Raw genomic sequence first — 26,755 nt, 5'->3', positions numbered from 1 at the left:
CATACCCAATTTTACTGAATACTATTTTAAGAACAGTAAGAAAAATCCTCCATGTAGTTGTTCCAAAAAAAAAAATTAAACCAAAGCAATTAAACCAGAGCACTGGATATAGCATAATTGGGAAAATCTTAGAGTCTGAGATCAAACTTTGCTCATCTGAGCTACTGCCATCCAGTGCTCTTTTTTTTCCACAGTCACTGATCATAAAGACTGGCTTGGGAATCAGATTAAACGAGAGTAATGAACTTAAAGACGTGTCATCTGTCAACTGGTTGGCTGATCTGAAAACATAAATGAAAATTTTGATCCATCATGCCCTTTATTGATGCCGTATTTTGTACTGCAGTAACCTTGGAAAGGATTGGTATAGTTACTTCGCTAGCTTGAGTTGTAGACAAAATATGAAATGATGAACATGAAGAAAGAAGATTTGCAGTCACAGGAATCTTGTTTAAAATCGGATACAATTGTCAGTGATGGCCTCTGCTCACCCCAATAAAGACATCATGAATGACCTCCAAATGTACTATAAGATGTAGTGGCTGCTCTTTTTAATGGAGTGGAATTTTCAAGACAAGGATGAAGGAACGGATTCTGATTGGTTATCTGAAGATGATGGGATTTAAACTCCACAGCATGTCTATGTTTTGTTTTAAAGTTGTCCCAACTATATTACATGTTTAAATGGGATGGATGGAAAGAGCATTTTCCCCTTGGCTGAGGAATCTAGACCCAAGATGCACAACCTTCGACAAAGGGACAATACATTTTGCTCTGAGGAGAATCTTTCTCACTCAGAGAATAATGAATCTTCAGAATTATCTACAGGGGATGGTGTGAAGGCTCAGTCATTCATTTCACCTAAGTCAGAAGTCAATAGATATCTGGATATTAAAGGAATCAAGGGAATGGAATGATGCAGGAAAATAGAATAAGAGAATATTCTTTCTGAGCTTGATGAATGATGGAGCCGGCTGAAAGGGCCAAATTTCAAATACCTTCCCCTAATGATGTTAGAAGCCAGACCAGTAAAAGCCGGCAACTTGTTGGGAGGGGAATTCTCCAGAAGAGGTAGTCACCAAAGAGGAAGTAGTGTCACTAAATGAGTTTGAAGGAAGAGTTGCAGAGAAGTGGTTTGATCACAAGGTTGTAGGTGAGTAGTTGCTGGAGTCCTTGCTTCTTACATTTGCTGCATTTTCTGAGGTCCAAAGAATCCCACTCATTCAGTAGTAAAGATGAAAGAGGTATGATCTTGTTAATAAACTTAAGTGAGGGATCTGGCTCTCATTTACTGGGGTGAGTCACTTATCCACTCCTACCTTCATCCCAGCTCTCTTAAAACTGGAAGTGTGAAGTAGAGTAGGGTAGAGTTTACATCTTTTCTCAGTGACTGTATGGCCTTAACTAGATGCTTCAGTTTCTACCCACATCCCAAAGATATGCTGGCAGGTGAACTAGTTACCGTAAATTATGCCTTATTGTGGCACAGTGGCCAATGTACCAAAGAGAAATACCGATGAAATTGTTCTGCTAGGAGCTGACATGGATCCAAAAGGATGTATTGCAATAAGTAATGAGGAACACATTGATTGGTTTCCAATTTACCAAGCCTGTTTCAGCAACAAATGGATGGGTGTATACTCATTGAGAAAGCCACAGTAACAATGGTAGCAGCATCTACAGTGATCTAAAATTAGCTTTCAACTAAGAGTTAAGCATGTTGGGGTCCTGGAGATTTTAAAAGCTTTTTGTCAGAGGTGGATAAGAAGGATGTTATATTGATGGTAAAGTGTGAGTGATGGACTCAGTGAGTAACTAATGAAACAACCAGGCTGGCATTAAATAAATGGATTGGAAAATGCAGCTGATTTACCTTCTCCAGTTTTCATGAAAGGACTGGGAAGATGGACAAGCCTAAGGCTGTGAAAGGGATTACATTTATGGATAAGTCTCAAACTGCTTTAACAGTGAACGAATACAGTTGTCATCTGAAGTCCATGGTCAGTCTTCACTGCTGCAGAGCAGTGTTGCATTTCAATCTGTAAGGAACAACAGCACATTCTAAACTTCAGTTTTGATCAACTATGCTAGGAAGTTGTAAGTGATTAGTTGATTTTTTTTTGTTTGGCCTTTTACCAGCTCAATACATAATCAATTGAAGCATGCTGTTATTTTAATTTACCTTTTAGTTGGCACCAAACTCAACATTGGAATGAAGCTGAACAGTTAGGTTTGCCTTCAATTTTTTTCCCTTTCATTAACTACTATTGATCTGGTGTACCTTTTCACAATTGCTTATGAATAAACTTGAATGTCTTCTCGAAAGATTAGTTATTAGCCATGTGGAGCTTTTCTTTTACTAAGTTATATTTTATTTAGAGATACAACATGGTAACGAGCCCTTCTGGCCCAACAAGTCCGTGCCACTATATTACATGCATGTAACCAATTTAACCCGCTAACCTGTATGTCGTTGGAATGTGGGCGGAAACCAGAGCACCTGGAGGAAACCCATGCAGTCATGGAGAGAATGTACAAACTCCTTACAGAGAGCAGTGGAACTGAACCTGGGTCGATGGTGTTGGAATAGTGGTACACGAGCCACCACACTACTGAGCTGTCCTCTAATTATTGTAATTCATGTTTTGCACCAACACATTTCAAGTCTGAATATATCTGTATTTTGATTTTCTGTTGAAGTAAAAAGTTATCTGTTTTCCAGGCTAATTTCATTCTTTTCTCTTGAAAGTGCTGAGTAGTGCTGGAATTGGGCTTTATAAATGTTACATAACCTCTGTTTTATGCTTTTTGCTCCATATGAGCGGAGGTATTCACTGGTAGTAGAGTATTCAGCTCACTCTGCTACCCTTACTCTTAACAGAAGGGAGCACATTTACTAATTTTGACTTTAGCTGACATTTAGACGTGCACTGTCCAGCAAGGAGCATTGACAATGTTGTGCACTTAATGTAGGAAATTTTCCAGGCGCTATGAGGGAGCTAATAAAAATATATAAAATGAATAAAAGAGCAGAGGATAGGCCACAATTTCAGAATTGGGACACATAACTAAGCTTGGCCATGTAGATAAGATCAGGAACGTTCAAGAATGCAGAAAAGCGAAAGGAAGATCCTGGAAATGGGGTCACCAGAAGAGGGCAGTGTTGCCATGGTGAGGGGTACAAGGGGTGGGGGGAAGAATGGGGAATAAGTATGTATATTCAAGCTTTCATCATTTTTTATGGTGGGCCAAAATACATTATAGTTAAAATAAATTTGAATTGTAGATCCTGTTGCATTGTAGAAAAGCTTGTGCATAGCATGGTAATGATGACCTCCTTTAATGTTGAATGAGGGATAAAGGAGATGAGGAGGAATTTCTTTAGCCAGAGAGTGGGGAATCTGTAGAATTCGTTGCCACAGGTGGCTGTGGAGGCCAAGTCTTTATGTATATATAAGGCAGACGTTGATAGATTATTGATTGATCGGGGCATGAAGGGATATGGAGAGAAGGTAGGAGATTGGGCCTGAGAGGGAAAATAGGATCAGCCATGATGAAATGGTGGAGCAGATAGGCCAAATGGCCTAATTCTCCTCCTATATCTTATGGTTTTATGAATGTCCCAGAGGTTATTCTCTGTATATTTTCACCAAGACTATGTCTGTCTATTTCACTCCCATGATACTTCCTAACTCCACCACTGTCTCAGTATATTTGCTGTTGAAATATTTCTCCATAACTTTGTATTTCTTTGCTTGTCTATTCTAAACTCGCCTTTGGCCAACTTTCCATTTTTTAATCTCCTTGAGATCAAATTCATCCAAAGTTGTTCTGTCTGTCTCTTAGCTCAAACCAAGTCCCTTCTGCTTTTTTTTGTTTGCCATCAACATTTAAGCAATGTCCTTTTACTCCATTTCCAACTCTGTGGCCTCCACCACCCCACCAAGGTATTGTTCTACTCCAATTCTGGTCTCTTGTGCATGCTTAGATCTTGGCCATTGGCAGCTACAGATGCTTCTAAAAAATGTGTATGCTTTACAAAGCTTCTGATTGCCTACATTAGAACCTCTGAGATTGGATATCAAACTTTGATAAAGTTTCAAAAGGGCGTCAACATGACACATTAATTCTTTCTTTCTTCATGGGTGCTATTTGCCTTTTCAGAATTTTCAACAACATCTTATTTTAGATTTTCAGCATCTGCAATATTTTACTCTTGGATTATTTCATTGTGTTGTTAATATGAGAGTCCATTCAATCCAATTATTTAAGTTTAATGTCCAAATAGCATACAGGATGCAAAAATATAAAGAATATATTTCAAAAATATCTATCTTTGAAACAATAGGATCTTGAAAATATTTTCATGATGCGCCAAAATGCTTTATAGTTAACATAAATTTGAATTGTTGATTCTGTTGTACCATATTTGATTGGGGTAGAGTGACCCCTGAAGTAGATCTTAATAGGATCACTTTTAAACTTTCCAGGGTTGCATGTACTTTATTAGGATGGCGAGCATTGCTGGTAAAGTTTTGGGGTCTGAAAGGACTTTCCTAATGAGACCCTTGACTGGAAGCACTTGGATCTAAGAACAGAATAAAAGTTCTGCCTTGGAGTTGATGATCTCAAAACCATAATGTAAGGTCCCAAGAAAACAGTTAGCTAATTTATGTATTGAGGAGTAGGAAGAGCTTCCCATCCAATTGTGTTCTGCTATTGAAAAACACAAATGTGCTAATTTGTTGTATTGTTCTGCTGAAGAGAAGACATCTGGTGTTCAGGTTTCTTTGGGAGAGAAAGAATGCACCCTGAAGGTATAATTTCCTGTGTTTGTAAAATTATTTTTAATTAAGCTAGTAAACTGAGCACGAGGATGAAAACGTTGCTTTAATTATCGAGTTAACGTCAGAGAAACAGAGACAGGTCACTAAACAGTCAAGGTCTAAAGTAACATTTAGATTTGCTTAATTCAGCACAGATAATAGTTTAAAGTGATGACTTCTTGACTTATGGTGAAAAGTTGTATTTTAATGGAAAATTGGAGGTACCCTTAGGTTTTCAGTAAGGCGTAAATGTGATTAGGTGAAAATTTCAGAAACTATCCAGCAAAGTTCAGAAAATATCAGCTCTCCCATTAATCGGAAAGACCATTTTGAGCTGTTGTTTATAGGTGGAATAGTTTTAAAAAATCAATTTAAATAAACACGTTGTATAATAACCATGATATTTTGCAACTTATTTTCCCTTAGTCCAAACAAATAAATCTTACGATTACTGTTACATTTGAGACCGTTGAGACACTTCGAACAAATATTAGCTCTTTGAAAGTCACACCACAGTGGTTTACTTTAGAAGTAGTATTAAGCTTGGTGGGATTGACATTCCATGTGATCTTGAACAGCTAAGTGAATTCAATATTTTAGCTGATATGTATGTATTTGGTAGGATTTGTAATGGCCAGTCTGATTTTGTTTTATTTTCACTCACAGGTTATAGTTAAAACAAGGGCAGAGTACCAGCCAAGTCAAAAGAAAAGCAAGCTTCAGGCACCGAAGATTGCCGAATTTACCATCAGCTTCACCGATGGGGTTTCGGAACGGTTCAAGGTAATCATAGTTGAAATAATTGTATGAGTTTTTATTGCTGTTTTGATTGTACTTAATGGTCTTTGTAAGTGAGGTGATCTTTTACTATAATGAACAAGCTTCAATTAATACCCAAAATGTCCAGGCTAGCAACAAAGATGTATGACATAGCAGTTCATGAGAATGGCCCCAGGGATTTTGGTTTGTTTTCACTAGACTGGTTCTCGGGCTGGCAGCCTGGCACATGAAGAGGGACAGAGTAGACTGGCACTGTAGTCATTAAAGTTTCGAAGAATTAGAGGAGATCTCAAGAGAAGTTACAAAATTCTGAAAGGGCTTGTCAGGTTGGATACAGAGAACATATTTCTCCTGGCTGGGAGTCTAGGACCAGAAGGCACAGTTTCGAAATAACCGGTAAGACTGAGTTGAGAAGTCATTTCTTCACTTGGACGATGGTGAGCTTTTGGAATACTTTATCCTAGAGGTTGATTAAGGCTAGTTAATGTTTTCATTCAAAACACAAAATAATAGACACCTAGACATTAATCTGATCAAGGGAATAGTGGGAAAGTGCTGGAAAACAGCATTTACGGACTTAGAAGATCAGTCTTGAAATTAATGAATGGCATGACAGTCAGCTTGCTATCTCTGCTTCTAATGATCTTATGAATATTCTAGTTTTCTCATTTCCTGGTAATTATCTTGCCGTTTTCATCTTTAGATTTCATTACTGTACTATTGACTGACCTTACTGACAATATTTGAAGAATGTATTAGATGGTAGCTTACAGGACCCCACTATTAGAAAGGAGGGAGAGAAAGCAGGGAACTGTAGACTACTTAGCTATGGAGAAATAGAATCTATTATTAATAAAGTGGTAACAGGACATTCAGAAAATAATAATACTGTTGGATCGTCAGCATGATTTTTTTAAAGGGAAAAACATTTTTGACATACTTAGTGTAATGAGTTGCAAGTAATTGAAGTCAAGGTGGTGTGGTTGTGCAAATATTTAAGGTGGCACAGGGAGATGTATTATGCAAATTAGAACATGTGTGAACTGAAAAGCTGGAAACTAAATGCTGGAAGTCTGAAATAAAAACAGAAAATGCTGGAAAAGAATTCAACAGATTGGATAATGTCTATGGAGAGAGGAAGTTGACATTTTAGGTCATCTAATTAGGGAAAGTTTCAAAACAAGAATGTTTTGCAGAAAATGGGAAAGGGTCAAGACAATTTAGAGGTACGTACATGGATGATGTCAATGGTATAGATCTGTTCTGAAAGAGGGAGATGAAAGCATGTTAATTGCATATGATCTGACTTGAGGAAGTCAAAATAGTGAGAGATTAATGAGAACATGGGGAAGAAGGGTAAAAAGCAAAGGTGGTGTTGTGACATACAGAGCATAGCAAATTGCAGGAAATTTAATGTAAAAGAAAATGCAGGGAAACTGCAGCAGGCCAAGCAGCATCAGTGAAGAAACACAAACTGATTTCACAGAATAGGCTGACTTAACAATACCTTAAGAACTGGGCAGTTCTGGCACAGACTTATGTGTTGGTTGGTTATCTGAATTTTTTTTTAGCATTTTGTCTCAGGGACTGTATTATGTCCCTAGATAGAAGATGAGATACTATAAATCAATAGCCATTAGTTCCAGCATTTTGGTGTAGGTGTACAGGGAATGGACAACTAAGATGAAAAACTAGGAAATTGAAAACTCAGAATGGTGAAGGCCATCAAGCATGTCCATTTTATTTACATATTTAACTAGGAGAGAAAACCATTGCATATAGAAATATTTCCAAACCACACAGCAGAAAGTCCTGTCTTAGATATTTTTTAATACATGTCCTCTGACGTAGACACGCCAAACTGCAGGGACAGCTTCTCTCCGTCTGCCCATTTCATCTAATACATTGAAAACTCAAATCACATCACTCATAAACCTTTTAAATTCAAGAAAATACAACTTTCTTTTGTTTAATCTCAATCCTGGAGTCTAGATTGTACTTTGATAAATCTACATTACACACTTTGAGATTAATTTATCCCTCTGAAGTTGTGGAGTGAGATTTGTTCACGGTACTCCAGGTGTAGCCTAACACGGTTTTTGAGTAGCAGTAGCAAAACTTCTTACCCAAGTATGTCAGCTATAAAAGCCAGAATTCCATCAGCCTTTTCGTTAATTTTAAGTCTGTTCATGACCTTTGAATTGTTTTGGACCTCCATTACTTCAATATTTTCACCATTTAGAAAGTGCTCTACTTCATCCCCAGTAGATGCCTGCATTTGTCTACATTGAAATCTGTGTGCCATAATTTTAACATTTTTCTTAATTTTTTAATATTAATTTGTAAAAATTTAATTCCTTCTGTACTGCTTACAGAGTCTGCTACCTTTGCCTTATCAGCAAACCTGCAAACAATAAATATTTTGGATGGATATAGCCTCAGCATATTCTTGTGCAACACCACTGCTGATCTGAGTACCTGCCCACTCTCCCTGTTCTTTGTCTTCTGCCACTCAGCAGGTTCCTAGCCAGACTAAAATCAGTAATTTGCATTGCTCCATAAACTTCAGTTGTATTATTTTCTTTTTAAAGGATGTTTGCAAATGGCTCCAGGAAATTTAAATAAAGAACATTTGTAGACATGCCCACTGCATTCAAGAATTTGAATGCTGTTGGGTGTTTTGTTTCTAAATGGAGTAAAAATATCAAAAGGAAGTCAAGAAAAAGACTGTAAAGAATGAGTTACATTTTGCTGACACAAAACAGCTGCTACCAGTTGCTAGGTTACCTTAATCTGCTATCAACCATTGATGAGACCTGATTTGCTCAAACCTCACTTGTTCAGTCAAGTGGCCCTATTCAGGAAACATTCTCATAGAGCACCCTGTGGCTAAATCACAGGCCTTGATCTCTTCACTCAATTAATGGGCAGTTGGGATGCAATTTCCTGACCAGCACTTCCTATGTTAGCTCTCTGCACATATGAATCAGCCCTGCATTTATAGTGATAATAATGAATTCTAGATATGGCCACTGTGGTGAAAGATGGCACAGTCTGCTCTGATTGTCAGGGCTGTACGTTGCTCATGAAATACATTGCAAGTGCTGGGTTTACGAACATCTTCAGTGTCAGGGAGGCAGTGGGAAGTAAATTTGGTCATGCTCTCAAATTCTGCATTCAGTGTCGGATATTTCTGCCAGGTGCATTGGTTCCTCACACCTTTTGAAAATTATAAATGCTCAGTTCAATATATGTTGGGTGGGGAGAGTTTGATCTTGCCTATCTTTTGAGATGGACATGGTAATCAGTTCAATTGCCCATTTTCCCTGTACACTAGAAAGTCACCTGAATTCTAACTCTTCTACCTCAGTAGAACATTGAGCACTGTCAGCTACAATGCTCACACAGCGTGACAAGGTGCAAATGATAGCAGCAGTCAGAGGCATCTGTATGTTCTATTGAAAAATACTTGGTTTTGAAGCATTTATGTTGGCTTCATTCTACCAGTAATGTGCATGTATAACTTGGATAGAAATTTTAACTCCAGGTATGTTTAAAGGAAATTAATTTCCTTTCTTCCTTTGGTTCTCTCTTCCCTATGCTTTGCAGTATACCAGTTGGTAGCCTTTCTTCAGGGCTCCAACATCCATTCACAAGCCAAATTAAACTGAGTGTATTGACATGTGCATGAGTGTGGTGAGGCCCTTATATAATGAAAAACATTTGCAGCAGCGTTACAGGCACATGGTGACAGATAACAGAGAGTGTATAAATTATACAAGACAGCGAAGAGACAGAAAAGTATGTAAAAACAAGAACTTAGTAACAAAAAACAAAGATATTCAGAGACAAGTCCACTCTTTAGGGTCAGCAGCTATTTTCTAGTGAAGGAAGGTTAAAGAAGTCAAAAGTCAAAGTTACTAGAGTTAAATATAATCATGGGCAGATAAAAAGCTAAAAACAGTTGAATTCTGCCAGGAAAACATTGCCTTTAGAATTCTGTTTACCCCTCCCAACCCATCACCACTGCAATCTTAATTCCAGATGTTTTCTTCTCGGTGACTGAAATTTTACCAGTCGGAAATGCTGGGTAGAAAGAAAAGAATGATTTTCACATCTCTTGCGTAAAGATCCTGTTGTGCTTCAGAATGACCTAATAACCAAATGAGATTTTCCTGTGGATTCTATAGGGACGAGTCATTTGTTAGTTTGAAATTGAATTTGTGTACTTGTTTGGTCTATAACATTAATCAGCATCTGTTGGATACAGTATGCAGTCTTGAAAGTGCTCTGCTGTTGCTCTTCAAGTGATTCACATTGATGATCTTAGCTTAAATTTGCAATAACAATTATCTTAATGAAGGAACCGATTAAAACCTTCCATCCTATGTTTGAAAGGTCTGACATTTAATTACTGCATTCCAGTATTTTTCTCTCTGTTACCACTTCCATTATTAATTTTATTGCTGAGAACATGAAAAATAGAGGCTATCAGACATAATTCGTAGCAATCTGATACTCTTGCAAAGTTGGCTTTAAAGACATCCCTTTAGTTACTGGGCATCATGCCAATATCTTGCTGCACAGTGGTAAGGGTGAAATGAAAGTCACATCAATATACTTGCAAGATATTGTAAGTTTCTGAATTAACAGAATTCTCATCTATGATATCATGACTACTGTTGTTTCATTTACAAAGGCTCCAGTCATGGTCATGCCTATTTTGAGACAAAGTCTCCAAGAGAAAGGTGGTTTATAAGGAGTTTTGGATTAGACTTGGCACACAGAAGCTTCATATGGGTAATTGCACCATTCCCAGAGTGCTGGAGGATAAATTTTCCTGGATTATTTAAAACAAACGAGACATCCTCTTTTGTTAGATGTTAGAACCAATGGCTACTTATTTAGGTCAATAGTTACATTCAGATTCAGATTTATTTGTCACATGTACATCAAAACATACAGTGAGAGGTGTCATTTGTATTAACAACCAGCCCATCCAAGGATGTGTTGTAGGTAACCCGCAAGTGTTGCTGCACATTCTAGCAATGACATACTATGTCTACAATTTTCGACAGAACAACAGCAACTGCAACAAAACAAACAACAGTGAACAAGCCCCTTTTGCATCTCTGCTACCCACCTGTCCATTCACACACAGAGACAGGCCTTCAACCCCAGGATTGGCCACCTTTGGGCCTCCAGTCCTTGTCTGTGGATTCTCAGACTCACAGATATTTGGTCTCCTACTTCTGACTACCCCAGGACTTGACAATCATGGATTTGTCCTTCAGGCCTCAACTTCTGGACTTGAACATATCTCCGAACTCGGTGACCTGGGCCCTCTTGACTCCTTCGGGCCTTTACTTTCAGTCTTTGACTTTTAGGTTTCTACTACTGGACTCACCTGTGTGATATGGACTTCAACTTGCAGCTTTGCCCTCCAGACTCTACTGGTTTTGACCTTTGGACTTGGATTTCCGGACTCAAACAGACCTCCGACCCTGTTGATGGAGGAGGGGTGGGGTGGGGTGGGGGCTAAGTGGCGTCACCAGACCTCGTGATGCACACCTGTACTCAGGATTTGCCACCCGTACATACCACTGACATGGGACATGTCTCCATCCTGGGGATCACTGATCTCCTCAGCACCTGCCAATACGACTTCCAAGATCACTGATATTTGAATGCAAAGTACTTTAACCTGGACTCATCTACTACAGCTGGCCTAACCCCTCATCGTTCCTAAACCTTAATTTAACCACCAGGCCATTTACTCCTCCATTTTAATCAGTTGCAAAATCTGGGCATTGATGGCAAGGTCAGCATATGTCGCCAGTTCTTAATTAGCCTTTAGAAGATGATGGTGGGCTGCTTGGACAGCAATAGGTGCTTCTGCAGAAGCTATTCCCATTTTGCTGCTGGATAGATAACCCCAGTATTTAAGCCAGTAAATGTGAAGGACTAGTGATATACTTCCATGTCAGGATGGTGTATTATTTGGAGGGGAACCTATTTCCATGCTCCTACTGTTCTTGTCCATTGTGGTAGAAGTCTTTCTTACCTTACCAAGGTGGGATGATGTCTGCACTCAGCCGTTTCTGGATATCACATGGAATGAACTGAATTAGCTGAAGAATAGGTTTTGTGATGATGGAGCTTTCAGGAGGAAGCTGAGCTGGTTTATTTGTCACTTCAGGTTGATCACAGTTGTAAATCATGGTTCTGAACGTGAACATGCAAACACAAAGCATCATGTTATTGTGTAGTTAAAACCTCTGTTATTGTGTAGTTAAAATATCCTGGTAATCAAAGATGCATGCCTGTCGGCACAAACGAACTTCAGCCATTGGAAATAAATGGATCTTTTTCTGGTCGGCTGTCATTGACTAGTGGTGTTCCACAGGGGTTGGTATTGGGACCACTTCTTTTTAAGCTGTATATAAATGATTTAGATGATGGAATAGATTGCTTTGTTGCCAAGTTTGCAGATTATACAAAGATTGGTGGAGGGGCAGGTAGTGAAATAGTGTTGAGGAAAAAGTGATACAGAAGGACTTAGAGAGATTAGGAGAAAGGGCAAGAAAGTGGCAAATGAAATATAATATTGGAAGATACATGGTCATGCACTTTGATAATAGAAATAAATGTGCAGACTATTTTCTAAATGGGGAGAAAATCCAGGAATCTGAGATGCAAAGGGACTTGGGAGTCCCTGTGCAGAACACCCTAAAGGTTAACTTGCAGGTAGAATTGGTGGTGAGGAAAGCAAATGTAATGTTAGCATTCAAGAGCAAGGATGTGATGCTGAAGCTTTATAAGGCACTGATGAGGCCTCACCTTGAGTATTGTGAACTGTGTTGGGCTCCTCATCTGAGAAAAGATGTGCTGGCATTAGAGAGGGTTCAGAGGAGGTTCACAAGGATGATTCCTGGAATGAAAGGTTTATCATGCAAGGAACATTTGATGGCTTTGAGGTCTGTACTCCGTGGAATTTAAAGGACGAGGGGGATCTCATTGAATCCTTCCGAATGTTGAGTGACCTAGACAAAGTTGATGTGGAAAGGATGTTTCCCATGGCATGGGGTCTAGGACAAGAGGGCAAAGCCTCAGGATAGAGGGCATCCCTTTAAACAGGGATGCCGAGTAATTTCTTTAGCCAGAGTGGTGTGGAGTTTGTGGAATTTGTTGCCATGTGCAGCTGTGGAGGCCAGGTCAATAGGTGTATTTAGGCAAAGATTGGTAGGTTCTTTGTTGAACATGGCATCAAAGGTTATGGAGAAAAGGCTGAGGAGGGGAAAAATAGGATCAAATGGTCGATAGGCCAATGGCCTAGTTCTGTTCCTATGTCTTATGGTCAGTGTAATCTTTTAACAGGAGCAGAGATCTGGAAGGGGAATGGGAGTTGTGGCAGTACCAGGATGTCTGGTATGATTATGGGTGCAGCTAAAATTCTATCAAATTTCTCTTTAAGTCCCAAAGATAAATAGTGCTGTGTAGTTTAAGTAGCAATAATGTCAGTGAGATCTAACGCCCAATATCTTGGTAATGTGTTGCTTCTAGGAATCCATCTAACTTCTGAATAAATGTTTGCAGTGAATCTGCTCTCATTCCATGAGCTGATAACTTGTGCTACAGTCAATGATCCTTGCAGAAAGAAAAGACATTTAACTTAGTCCACTGCTTGCTAATTTATGTGCAGTTCATTTGTTTCTCCTAACTTACTGGCATTCATTTCATTATTTTTAAGACCTTGAATCAGCCCAGTCAGTACTTTACTGGAGTTAAAAGACTTAACTGCAGAAGCCTGTCATGGTAACTGAGGGCTTTCAAACTGGATATCTATTCTTTATACTTTTCCTGAACCTCAGTATCATTCAGCACATGACAGAACTATAATTAGACCCTCTGCTCTAGGTGGGGATTAACTAAGCTGATGTAAGATAAAATACAGTTTTTTTTTCCTTTAAATTGAATCATCCTTGCAGTATAGTGTATCCTAGTACTCTATCTGCAGTTTCTAAAGCCTTGGAGAATTGATCATGATTCTTAAGAAAGTAATGTACCATACTGCCATTATCTTTTCCCCTGTTCATGAGTCTAGGTTCATAAATGATAGAATGAAGTGCTTACAATTGGTGCGAGCTTTACACAAAAATTAGATAATTGAGAAAATATGTCAGGCATGCTCTTATTTCCACTTCTGCATCTGGAGCTCATAGTAATTACAAATTCATCATGTGTAAGATTTCAATATGCATATAAGATCTTTAAATGATTGTAAATTATATATATAGTTTCCAAATGTTTTCATCTGGACATTGATGAGATGGGGAAAACCAATATTTGTCATATTGATCATTGTGGAACGCCACTAAGGATTGCAACACACACAAAATGGTGGAGGAACTCAGCAGGCCAGGCAGCATCTATGGAAAAGAGTAAACAATCAATGTTTTGGGCCAAGACCCTTCATCAAGACTGGAAAAAAAGATGAGATGTTAAAGCAAGAAGGTGGGGGGAGGGGAGGAAGAATATCAAAGTGGTAGATGATAGGTGAAACTAGGAGAGGGGGAAGAGTGAAGTAAGGAATTGGGAAGCTGATAGGTGAAAGAGATAAAGGACTTGAGAAAGGGGAATCAGATCAGAGAGGGTAGAAGAGCGTGGAAGAAAGGGAAAGGGGAGGAGCATCAGAGGGAGGTGATGGGCAGGTAGGGAGATGGTGTGAGAAATGGAAATGGGAATGGTGAAGGGGGAGCAATTACTGAAAGTTTGAGAAAGTTCGTCTTCCACTAATAATTGACCTCTATTAATAACATATTTACTACACAATTGGAAACGACATTATTAAGAACAGCAATGTTACTGTAGATCAAGGTATAAATCAGAAAGAACAAAGATAATACAATAATCACGAAGGACTTTAATCTAACTATAGATGGGAGAAACCAAATTACCAAGTTAGTGTTGAGGATAAATTCATGAAGAGTATGAAGAATAATTTTCTAGATCAGCATATTGAGGAAGCAATGGGAGAATAAGTTACTTTAGATCTGGTATTGTGGAATGAGAAGAGGTTAATTAATCATTCAGTATTTATGGGAGTTTAGGGAAGAATGATTATAATATATAAAGATCTGAAAGTGATCTAGTTCAATCAGAAGTTGGAGCCTTAAATCTGAGTGAAGCATATTAAGAAGGCAAATTCTACAAGTGGACTGGGAAATTGTATTGAACGGTTTTGTAGTAAAAGAAGCAAAAGTGGGTTGATAAGAAACATACAAATAGACTAAAAGATTATATGATTATGTAAAAAGGAAAAAAAAATCAGAAAAATTTCATGTGAGCCCCTTAATGAGACCTGAGAAAACTATAGTGGAGAATAAGGAAACAGCAGAGAAATCAATCAGATCTTTTGTGTCTGTCTCCATGGAAGAAGACACAGGCTGATCGCAGTTTTAAAATAATGGTTGGTCAAACAGTTAAGGAAAAATTGAGGGTAGCTGGCCTTAGCATCTGAGAAAATAGTGGAGCATCAGCTGCACAGTATATTCAAGTCAGTAATTGATAGACTTTTAGATATTAAGATTATCTAAACAAAAGGCAGAGAAGTGGCACTGAGATAAAAGATTACTTTGATCTTATCGAATGGTGGAGCAGGCAATAAGAGGACTATTGGCCTACTTCTGCTTCTATTTCTTGTGCTCTATTCAATTCCCTTGCTGATTTTTTTTAATTACCCTCAATTGGCTTTGATATGAGGCCTACTTCTTTCTATTGATTTTCTTATTTAGAAAAATAATTCGTTTAGCCTTCAGGTTTGTTCTGACCTCATTATTCAACATCTTATCATGGGCCCTGCTAGTTTTCTCCATGCTCTTGTAGGCTTTTAAATTCTGTGTTCCCTGAGGAAGTCTTTATAGTTTACCCTTTTCTTCTAGTGTAATTTTATAGTGTTGTCTGTTAGTTGACACTCAAGATTTTATCTGTTACTCTCACAGAGGTTCTAATTGTTCGAGTTGATTGGTAAATGTGTAAATGATGCATAAAGACAAATCATTTATCATTCACCAAGACAGAAAATGACACTGATGAGGACAACCTACCATTGTATTCATTCAGGGATCCTTCAGCCTGTCTACTGCAATTTCTAACTAATTCTTAAATGATTCAATAGTTTTTATATTTTGCATTTGTTAATTTGGTCCAAACTGTACTTCCTTTGGTCCTATTTTGGAGCTGCTGCTTTATTGAATTGACTTTATTTCTTACATCCTTCACATACATGGGGAGTAAAATCTTTACGTTACATCTCCGTCTAAATGTGTAATGTGCAATCACAGTAATTTATAATACATAGAACAGTCAAAGTAACATAGAGTACACTCAAATCAGCATGAGTTCATCAGTCTGATGGCCTGGTGGAAGAAGCTGTCCTGGAGCCCGTTAGCCCTGGCTTTTATGCTGCGGTACCACTTCCCGGATGGTAGCAGCTGGAATAGATTGTGGTTGGGGTGACTCAGCTCCCCAGTGATCCTACAGGCCCTTTTTACATACCTCTGCTTGTAAATGTCCCGAGTTACGGGAAGTTTACAACTACAGATGCACTGGGCTGTCCGCACCACTCTCTGCAGAATCCTACGATTAAGGGAGGTACAGTTCCCATACCAGGCAGTGATGCAGCCAGTCAGGATGCTCTCAATTGTGCCCCTGTAGAAAATTCTTAGGATTTGGGAGCCCATACCAAACTTCCTCAACCGTCTGAGGTGAAAGAGGGGCTTGTTGTACCTTTTTCACCACACAGCTGGTGTGTACAGGCCACGGGAGGTCCTCAGTGATGTGGATGCCGAGGTACTTGAAGCTGTTAACCCCAGATCCATTGATATCAATAGGGGTTAGCCCGTCTCTATTCCTCCTGTAATCCACAACCAGCTCCTTTGTTTTTGCGACATGGAGGGAGAGGTTGTTTTCTTGTCACCACTGTGTCAGAGAGATGACAATACAGTCATGGGTATACAGGGGGTAAAGGAGGGGACTCAGTACGCAACCCTGAGGGGCTCCTGTATTGAGACTCAGAGGGTTGGAGGTGAGGGAGACCACTCTTACAGCTTGCTGGCGATCTGACAGGAAGTCCAGGATCCAGCTGCACAAGGCAGTGTCAAGGCCGAGATCTCTGAGCTTCTTGTCAAGCCTGGATGGAACTGCAGTGTTGAATGCTGTACTGTATCCAAGAACAGCATTCTCACATAAGCATCCTTCTTCTCCAGATGTGTAAGGACGGTATGTAGAGTAGTGGCTATTGCATCTTCTGTCGATTGGTTGTGTCGGTAGGCGAATTGTAGAGGGTCCAGTGTGGGTGGTAGTAAGCAGTAGATGTAATCCTTGACCAGCTTCTCAAAGCATTTGCTTATTATTGAGGTGAGTGCGTCAGGCCGCCAGTTGTTCAGGCATGTTACCTTGGTCTTTTTTGGTACAGAGACAATGGTGGATAGTTTGAAGTAGGAGGGCACTCTACACCTACTTCAAACTATCCACCATTGTCTCTGGGAGAGGGAGAGATTAAAAATGTCTGTAAACACACCTGCTATTTGTGCTGCACACATCCTAGGTACTCGCCCTGGGATGCTGTCCAGTCCTGCAGCCTTGTGACTGTCCACTCGTTGTAAGCGTCTGATTACCTCAGCCTCAGAGGTGACCAGGTCGCAGGTTGTAGCAGTGACTTTCCTCGAACTGAGCATAAAAGCAATTGAGCTCATCTGGGAGAGAGTCCACGATGTTGGCGGCACCACAACATTTGGCTTTGAAGTCTGCGATGGTGTGCAGCCCTCGCCACAAGTCACACATGCTATTCGTTGTGAATCTTGACTCAACCTTGTCCCTTCTTTCGCAGCCTTGATAGCTTTGTGTATATTAGTGGTCCCCAACCTCCGGGCCGCGGACCGATATGTTGCCGCGAAGAATACAGGGGTGCAGCGGTAGCCGGAACACACCCAGCACACCTTTAAGATAAAAGCCAAAATAAATAACCTAATTAATTAGGTGCCATCCAGCACGTAAACGTCGGTCCAGATCAGAGGCGATTGCCGATTGCATTGCCTCTGATCTGGGCCGACATTTACGTGCCGGCCCAGACTGACTTCTGGGAAACAACATTGTTGATGCACTTCCAGATGAAGTGTGTCAGTAACATGAGACACCAGCCTTGCCACTGAAAACTATTATAAATGCAAGGGATTCTGCATATGCTGGAAATCTGGAAAACTTATTATTATTGTACTCAACTTTCCAACCACGTTATCAGAATTTGACATTTTGCTTGGTACAACCAACTGTACTGAGAATAGTCATAGTCATACTTTATTGATCCCGGGGGAATTTGGTTTTCGTTACAGTTGCACCATAAATAATAAATAGTAATAAAACTATAAATAGTTAAATAGTAATATGTAAATTATGCCTGGAAGTAAGTCCAGGACCAGCCTGTTGGCACAGGGTGTCTGACCTTCCAAGGGAGGAGTTGTAAAGTTTGATGGCCACAGGCAGGAATGACTTCCTATGACGCTCTGTGTTGCATCTCGGTGGAATGAGTCTCTGGCTGAATGTACTCCTGTGCCCAACCAGTCCATTATGTAGTGGATAGGAGATATTGTCCAAGATGGCATGCAACTTGGACAGCATCCTCTTTTCAGACACCACCATCAGAGAGTCCAGTTCCATCCCCACAACATCACTGGCCTTACGAATGAGTTTGTTGATTCTGTTGGTCTCTGCTACCTTCAGCCTGCTGCCCCAGCACACAACAGCAAACATGATAGCACTGGCCACCGCAGACTCGTAGAACATCCTCAGCATCGTCGGGCAGATGTTAAAGGACCTCAGTCTCCTCAGGAAATAGAGACGGCTCTGACCCTTCTTGTAGACAGCCTCAGTGTTCTTTGACCAGTCCAGTTTATTGTCAATTCGTATCCCCAGATATTTGTAATCCTCCACCATGTCCACACTGACCCCCTGGATGGAAACAGGGGTCACTGGTACCTTAGCTCTCCTCAGGTCTACCACCAGCTCCTTAGTCTTTTTCACATTAAGCTGCAGATAATTCTGCTCACACCGTGTGACAAAGTTTCCTACCATAGCCCTGTACTCAGCCTCATCTCCCTTGCTGATGCATCCAACTATGGCAGAGTCATCAGAAAACTTCTGAAGATGACAAGACTCTGTGCAGTTGTTGAAGTCCGAGGTGTAAGTGTTGAAGAGAAAAGGAGACAAGACAGTCCCCTGTGGAGCCCCAGTGCTGCCGATCACTCTGTTGGACACACAGTGTTGCAAGCACATGTACTGTGGTCTGCCAGTCAGGTAATCAAGGATCCAGGACACCAGCGAAGCATCCACCTGCATCGCTGTCAGCTTCTCCCCCAGCAGAGCAGGGCGGATGGTGTTGAACACACTGGAGAAGTCAAAATACATGACCCTCACAGTGCTCGCTGGCTTGTCCAGGTGGGCGTAGACACGGTTCAGCAGGTAGACTATTGCATCCTCAACTCCTAGTCGGGGCTGGTAGGTGAACTCGAGGGGATCTAAGTGTGGCCTGACCATAGGCTGGAGCAGCTCCAGAACAAGTCTCTGCAGGGTCTTCATGATGTGGGAGGTCAATGCCACCAGTCTGTAGTCACTGAGGCCGCTGGGGCACGGTGTCTTTGGCACAGGGACGGGGCAGGACGTCTTCCACAGCACAGGAACCCTCCGGAGCCTCAGGCTCAGGTTCAGTACATAGAACCATAGAACACAACAACACAGAAAACAGGCCATTCGGCCCTTCTAGTCTGTGCCAAAACTTTATTCTGCTAGTCCCATTGACCTGCAGCCGGTCCATAATCCTCCAGACCTCTCCCATCCATGTATCTATCCAATTTATTCTTAAAACTTAAGAGTGAGCCTGCATTTGCCACGTCAGATGACAGCTCATTCCACACTCCCACCACACTCTAAGTGAAGAAGTTCCCCCTAATGTTCCCCCTAAACTTTTCCCCTTTCACCCTAAAGCCATGTGCTCTCATATTTATCTTTCCTAATCTAAGTGGAAAGATCCTACTCGCATTTACTTTGTCTATACTCCTCATAATTTTGTAAACCTCTATCAAATCTCCCCTCATTCTTCTATGCTCCAAAGAATAAAGTCCTAACCTGTTCAATCTTCCCTGGAACTTATCTCCTGAAGACCCGGCAACATCCTAGTAAATCTTCTCTGGACCCTTTCAATCTTACTGATATCCTTCCTATAGTTAGGTGAGCAGAACTGCACACAATACTCTGAATTTGGCCTCACTATAACATCCCAACTCCTATACTCAGTACTTTGATTCATGAATTCCAGGATGCCAAAAGCCTTCTTTACAACCCTGTCTACCTGTGACGCCACTTTCAGGGAATTATGTATCTGAACTCCCAGAACCCTTTGTTTATTCACACTCCTCAGTGTCCTACTGTTTACTGTGTATGTCCTACCTTGATTTGTCCTTTCAAAATGCAACACCTCATACTTATCTGCATTAAATTCCATCTGCCATTTTCTGGCCCATTTTTCCAGTTGGTCCAGATCCCTCTCAAGCTTTGAAAGCCTTCCTGGCTGTCATAACGCCTCCAGTCTTAGTGTCATCAGCAAACTTGCTGATCCAATTTACCACATTATCATCTAGATCATTGATATAGACAACAAACAACAATGGTCCCAGCATAGATCCCTGAGGCACGCCACTAGTCACAGGCCTCCAGTCTGAGAAGCAAGCATCCACTACCATTCTCTGTCTTCTCCCACACAGCCAATTTTGAATCCACTAATTTCATGACTCAGATTTACAAGCACGATGACATTTATGCCACTCATACCTATGGGATCATTGTGCAATGTATTATGGCGAAGTACTCCACATAGCTGAGGGGCACAGGTTTTGAGCACCCTGGTACTGACACCATCCGGTCCTGCAGCTTTGCTTGGGTTGAGATGTTTCAGCTGTCTTCTCAACTGTTCAGCTGTGAAGCCCACCGTGGTGGTTTCATGTGGGGAAGGGGTATAGTTATGAGAGCAGGGTGGGGGACTGTGAGGAGGGGTAGTAGGGGAGAGTGGAATATGTGTTGGTTGGGGGCTGACAACAGATGGCTCATGTGGGGGATGGGCAGGGGCCACAATGTCAAATCTGTTAAAGAACAGGTTAAGTTTGTTGGCCCTATCCACACTGCCTTCAGCTCCTCTGTTGCTAGTTTGCCGGAACCCAGTGATGGTCGTCATCCCCCTCCAGACCTCTCTCATGTTGTTCTGCTGGAGTTTCCACTCAAGCTTCCTCCTGTACCTGTCTTTAGCCTCCCTGATCCTGGCTTTCAGGTCCCTCTGTATTGCCCACAGCTCCTCCCTATTTCCATCTCTAAACGCCCTCTTTTTAGCATTCAGAATGTCCTTTGTTACCCATGGCTTGTTATTTGAATAACAAAGGACAGTTCTTGTCGGAACATTGCAGTCCATACAGAATCTTGCATGCTTCCCAAAATACAGGAAATAAAATAAGGTGCAGTATCCAATGAGAGGGCATTTGTACTCACTGTAGTAACCTTCTAAGATAATATTCAATTTTTGTTTGTGATCTAAGTTTAAAGAGAGAATATGTTATAGGGAAGTAAATGAGGCTGTTCTTTGATGGGCTGAATGTGTACTTTTTGAAGGACTCAATTGGTAAATTGGTTTATTATTGTCACATGCACAGAAGTACAATGAAAATCTCTTGCATGCTGTCCATGTTAGTTAGGAAGGTTCAATCATTAGCTATTAGTATTGAAGTAGTAAAATGGATTCAGCAGTGGCTGGATGGGAGACGCCAGAGAGTAATGGTGGATAACTGTTTGTCAGATTGGAGGCCGGTGACTAGTGGTGTGCCTCAGGGATCTGTACTGGGTCCAATGTTGTTTGTCATGTATATTAATGATCTGGATGATGGGGTGGTAAATTGGATTAGTAAGTATGCAGATGATACTAAAATAGGTGGAGTTGTGGATAATGAAGTAGGTTTTCAAAGCTTGCAGAGAGATTTAGGCCAGTTAGAAGAGTGGGCTGAAAAATGGCAGATGGAGTTTAATGCTGATAAATGTGAGGTGCTACATTTTGGTAGGACTAATCAAAATAGGACATACATGGTAAATGATAGGGCATTGAAGAATGCGGTAGAACAGAGGGATGTAGGAATAATGGTGCATAGTTCCCTGAAGATGGAATCTCATGTGGATAGGGTGGTGAAGAAAGCTTTTGGTATGCTGGCCTTTATAAATCAGAGCATTGAGTATAGGAGTTGGGATGTAACGTTAAAATTGTACAAGGCATGTAAGGCCAAATTTGGAGTATTGTGTACCGTTCTGGTCACTGAATTATAGGAAAGATGTCAACAAGATTGAGAGAGTACAGAGAAGATTTACTGGAATGTTACCTGGGTTTCATCACCTAAATTACAGAGAAAGGTTGAACAAGTTGGGTCTTTATTCTTTGGAGCGTAGAAGGTTGAGGGGGTCTTGATAGAGGTGTTTAAAATTATGAGGGAGATAGATAGAGTTGACGTGGATAGGCTTTTTCCATTGAGAGTAGGGGAGATTCAAGCAAGGGGACATGAGTTGAGAGTTAAAGGGTAAAAGTTTAGGGGTAACATGAGGGGGAACTTCTTTACTCAGAGGGTTGTAGCTGTGTGGAACGAGCTTCCAGCAGAAGCAGCTGAGGCAGGTTCATTTAAAGTTAAATTGGATAGCTATATGGACAGGAAAGGAATGGAGGGTTGTGGGCTGAGTGCAGGTCGGTGGGACTAGGTGAGAGTAAGAGTTCGGCATGGACTAGAAGGGCCGAGATTGCCTGTTTCTGTGCTGTAATTGTTATATGGTTATATGTTATACAGGTCAATTCATTACCACAGTGCATTGAGATAGTACAAAATAAAGTAATAACTAAGTTCAAATTAAATTTATTATCCAAGTGCATATGTCTAACCATGTACAACCCTGAGATTCGTTTTCTTGTGGGCATGCCCAATTAATTCAGAGTGCAGAACCATGTGTTACAGTATAGAGTAAGTGCAGCAAAAGCTGCAAGTTCAGTATGACAACAAACAACAGGAATTCTGCAGATGCTGGAAATTAAAGCAACACACATCAAAGTTGCTGGTGAACGCAGCAGGCCAGGCAGCATCTGTAGGAAGAGGTGCAGTCAATGTTTCAGGCCGAGACCCTTCGTCAGGACTAACTGAAGGAAGAGTTCAGTTAGTCCTGACGAAGGGTCTCGGCCTGAAACGTCGACTGCACCTCTTCCTACAGATGCTGCCTGGCCTGCTGTGTTCACCAGCAACTTTGAAGTTCAGTATGAAATAGATTCTGAGGTCAAGACTTATTATGAGAATCAGGTTTATTATCACCGGCATGTGACGTGAAATTTGTCAACTTAGCCATAGCAGCTCAATGCAATACATAATCTAGCAGAGAGAGAGAAAAAAATAAAACGTAATAATAAATAAACAAGTAAATCAATTATGTATATTGAATAGATTTTTAAAAATGTGCTAAAACAGAAATATTGTATACTAAAAATGTGAGGTAGTGTCCAAAACTTCAATGTCCATTTAGGAATTGGATGGCAGAGTGGAAGAAGCTGTTCCTGTATCGCTGAGTGTGTGCCTTCGGGCTTCTGTATCTCCTACCTGACCGTAACAGTGAGAAAAGGGCATGCCCTGGTTGCTGGAGGTCTTTAGTAATGGAGGCTGCCTTTCTGAGATTCTACCAACAGTGGTTGTATCGTCAGCAAATTTGTAGATGGTATTTGAGCTATGGCTAGCCACACAGTCATGTGTATACAGAGAGTAGAGCAGTGGACTAAGCACACACCCCTGAGGTGCGCCAGTGTTGATCATCAGCGAGGAGGATATGTAATCACCAATTTGCACAGACTGTGGTCTTCCGGTTAGGAAGTTGAGGATCCAATTACAGAGGGAATATCCTATGGAATATGCTTTAACTTCAAGAAAAACTGAAAGGAATTCTGTCCATGGTCTCTTTATTTAGTGGATTTGGTAGACAGATTCTTCTGTTCAACATCCATAAGGCAACTATCAAATTAATAGTTTGTTGAGAGATTGTCGGTACCAAGACTGCTGCAAAGCGATTTGACTACTGCAGTCACACTGACTGGCAACAAACTAGACTTTGCTCAGTATAAAATAGTGTTTTTCAGCAATGGCTATCTATCAGAGATGTGATATTTTGAAAAATATTGTTTTATGTGTTAATGCATCACAAGGAAAATATTAAATTTGATAATTAACCACTCAAATTGGTAATGAACCATTTCTTGCCTTCACTCCTTTCTTACTGGTACTTTATCAATCCCATTACAATTAGTTGTACTCTGTATTTTCCCTTTTGTTGTATATAGTTGAAAATACACTACTGGAAAGTACAGTTCTGCCTGTAGCAAATGAATTACAACTGACATATCTTTGGATTGTGGGAGGAAGCTGGAGCAACCAGGGGAAGCCTGTGTGGTCACAAATAATGTGCAAATTCCACTAAGATGCCACAGAGATATGAATGTGGTTCACTGGAGCTGTGAGAGAGCTGCATTATCTGTAACAACATTGTGCCGCCTAAATATCATCAATTTTCTGTGTTATTTGTATGGCTTTTATTAAATTACTAGATAGTTTCAGTTTTATTAATCCAATCATATAATGCCGTGACCAAGAAAGTCTACCAATGCCGTTCTGATTCCTCAGGAAGCTAAAGAAATTTGGTGTCTCTGTTGACCCCTACCATTTTTTTTTCAATGCACCATAAATAGTATCCTATCTGGATGCATCACAGCTCGGTGTGGCAAGTGCTGTACCATGATCGCAAGAAACTGCAGAGAGTTGTGGACACGGCTCAGCAGCTCTGGGAGACAATCCTCCCCTGCTTGGACTTTTCTCTATTCTCACTGCCTCAATAAAGTAGCCAGTATAATCAAAGACCTCAATCACCCTCGATATTCTCTATTCTCCCCTCTCCATTGCAGAAGATACAAAGGCATGTGTACCAGGCACAAGAGTAGCTTCTATCCCACTGTTATAAGACTATTGAATCCTTCCCTAGTACCATAATATCCACTCTTGATCTATCTACCTTGTTATGATGTTGCACATTTTTGTTTACCTGCACTTTCTCTGCAGCTGTTACATTTTGTTCTGCACTCTGTTATTGTTTTAGCTTGTACTGCCTCGATACACTGTGTGAATTGATCTGTATGAACAGTAAACAAGACAAGTTTTTCACTGTACTGCTGTACCTGGGACAATAAAATTCCCATTCTAAAAGGCTCTTGTTGCATCATCATATCGATCAGATTCTATTTTGAGGCAGTGGAATTTGTTGCAATGTATTCAGTCTTTGGTTTGCCATGACAATGGAATCCTCTCTACCAGAGCACACCTATTCATTTCACTTCTTAGATACTGAGACCACCTTCTGATATCAGAAAATGCTTTGCCTGAAAATAGAAGTAGGGGAAATAATTGCATATAATGTTTTAAAAGACTTAAGTCATGCATTAAAAGGATTTTGAAGTGTTTGTGCACATTACTGGCAGACGTTCTCTTCATGAAGAAATTGAATATCACACTCCTTGTTGCCCTAATGCATAGGACATTTTTCATTCTATTTTGAACAATTGGCAAGATTGTCATATGGATATCTGACTTGCCAACAGAAATTAGATCAGGAGATCACAAAGGGGAGGAGGTGTGCATTGTATAGATAGTTGGGACCCAACTGTAAATTAGAGAAACTGTACTGGAACATCAGAATCAGATTTATTATCACTGCCCTGTGTCAAGAAATATGATATGCTATACACCGGTTATTTTGAGTGACTCCAGCAGCCGCTATTGCAGGATTAGAAAGATAATGTAGCAGCATCTCTGCATGAGATACTCTTGATTGAGACCTTATTGCATAGTTCCATAGCTCTTCTGTTCCATTGCCTTTGTGGCTGGCAATGGAGAGTACCTTCAACAACATTAACCTTTTTCCCAATGGGCAATGTGCAAATGAAACAGCATATGGGTTCATGCAGTAGCTGCTCTCTAAGTTAGCTTCTACTTTTAAATTGGAAAAAGCAAGATTTAAAAAAAAAATTACTGACTCCTGGTGTGGTGGTATGGCATTAGCGTCAAATGTAGTTTGCCAAAATTGGGTGAAATCCAATCCCTAGGCAATTATGCTGAAAGCTTGAAACTGATACTTCCTTTAATTTAAGTTGTATTGTGGGAGATAGTTGTGTTTTTTGCTGGATGTACTTCCAAAATTAAGCTCAATTATATCTGCTGTGATTGTGGATTTATTAATAAATTTGAATATCTACTGCAATTTCAAACTGTATAATGTTTATTTGATCTGAAAGCAGAAAATTGCAGCTAATATGATGAGACTTATCCTCAGGATGAACGAGTAAGATGATGTAGCACTGCAAGTGCTACACGACATTTAATTGCTTTTCAGAATTATTGTGTGAATTGATCATCAGCCAGCAGTAATGGTAAATAAAAATGTAAACAAGAAAATTAAGATGTATACGTAGAAGGCATGCTGAAATTGCACAATGAGCACAATAACAGAATAAGTGAACTCACTGGAAGCAATCATTATTTTCAATGACCCCCAGCATGCCAGCTGGAATGAGTTGCAGTCAGGCAGCATGTGTGACATTGCCGGATTAATCGGGGTGATCCTGCCATAGACAGAAACCCAGCTGTGGCAGACCCTGGAGTCAGACAGCACTGCATATGGTCTGAATCACATGCCATCAAGCAGACAGTATTTCTGTGTGCCTCATGGGGACTCTTTTTATAATATCCAGGATCAGACTCCTGCCTTTTCAGTTATAGGATGCATGTTTATCACAAACTTTTAAATGTATTTTAGATAATAGGAAGGAATGAACATATGTTTTTGTTGTGATCCAGGATGAGATAGAATGACTTCATAATTAAAGGGTGGGGGGGGGGAAATGCAGTGAGGCCCAGCGAGGACAGTTTCCCCACCAGTTTCTGGGGTATGATGGTGTTAAACGCTGATCTGAAGTCTATAAATCTGCAGGGCAC

The 26,755-nt window shown here is 40.4% G+C and overlaps 1 protein-coding gene across 1 annotated transcript in view; it reads left to right on the top strand.

Moving 5' to 3' along the window:
- Positions 1 to 26,755, top strand: part of LOC140196054 (neuronal vesicle trafficking-associated protein 1-like) — a 118,597-nt gene that overhangs the window by 27,356 nt on the left and 64,486 nt on the right. Inside the window, exon 3 of the mRNA XM_072254762.1 lies at positions 5,493 to 5,609. Coding sequence (XP_072110863.1) covers positions 5,493 to 5,609 — 117 coding nt within the window. The remainder of the gene's footprint in view (positions 1 to 5,492; positions 5,610 to 26,755) is intronic.

This window comes from Mobula birostris, chromosome 4 (assembly GCF_030028105.1).
Source record: "Mobula birostris isolate sMobBir1 chromosome 4, sMobBir1.hap1, whole genome shotgun sequence".
Classification (NCBI taxonomy): domain Eukaryota; kingdom Metazoa; phylum Chordata; class Chondrichthyes; order Myliobatiformes; family Myliobatidae; genus Mobula; species Mobula birostris.
Note: the sequence above shows the minus strand (reverse complement) of the source record. Positions and strands in the feature narration are given on the sequence as shown.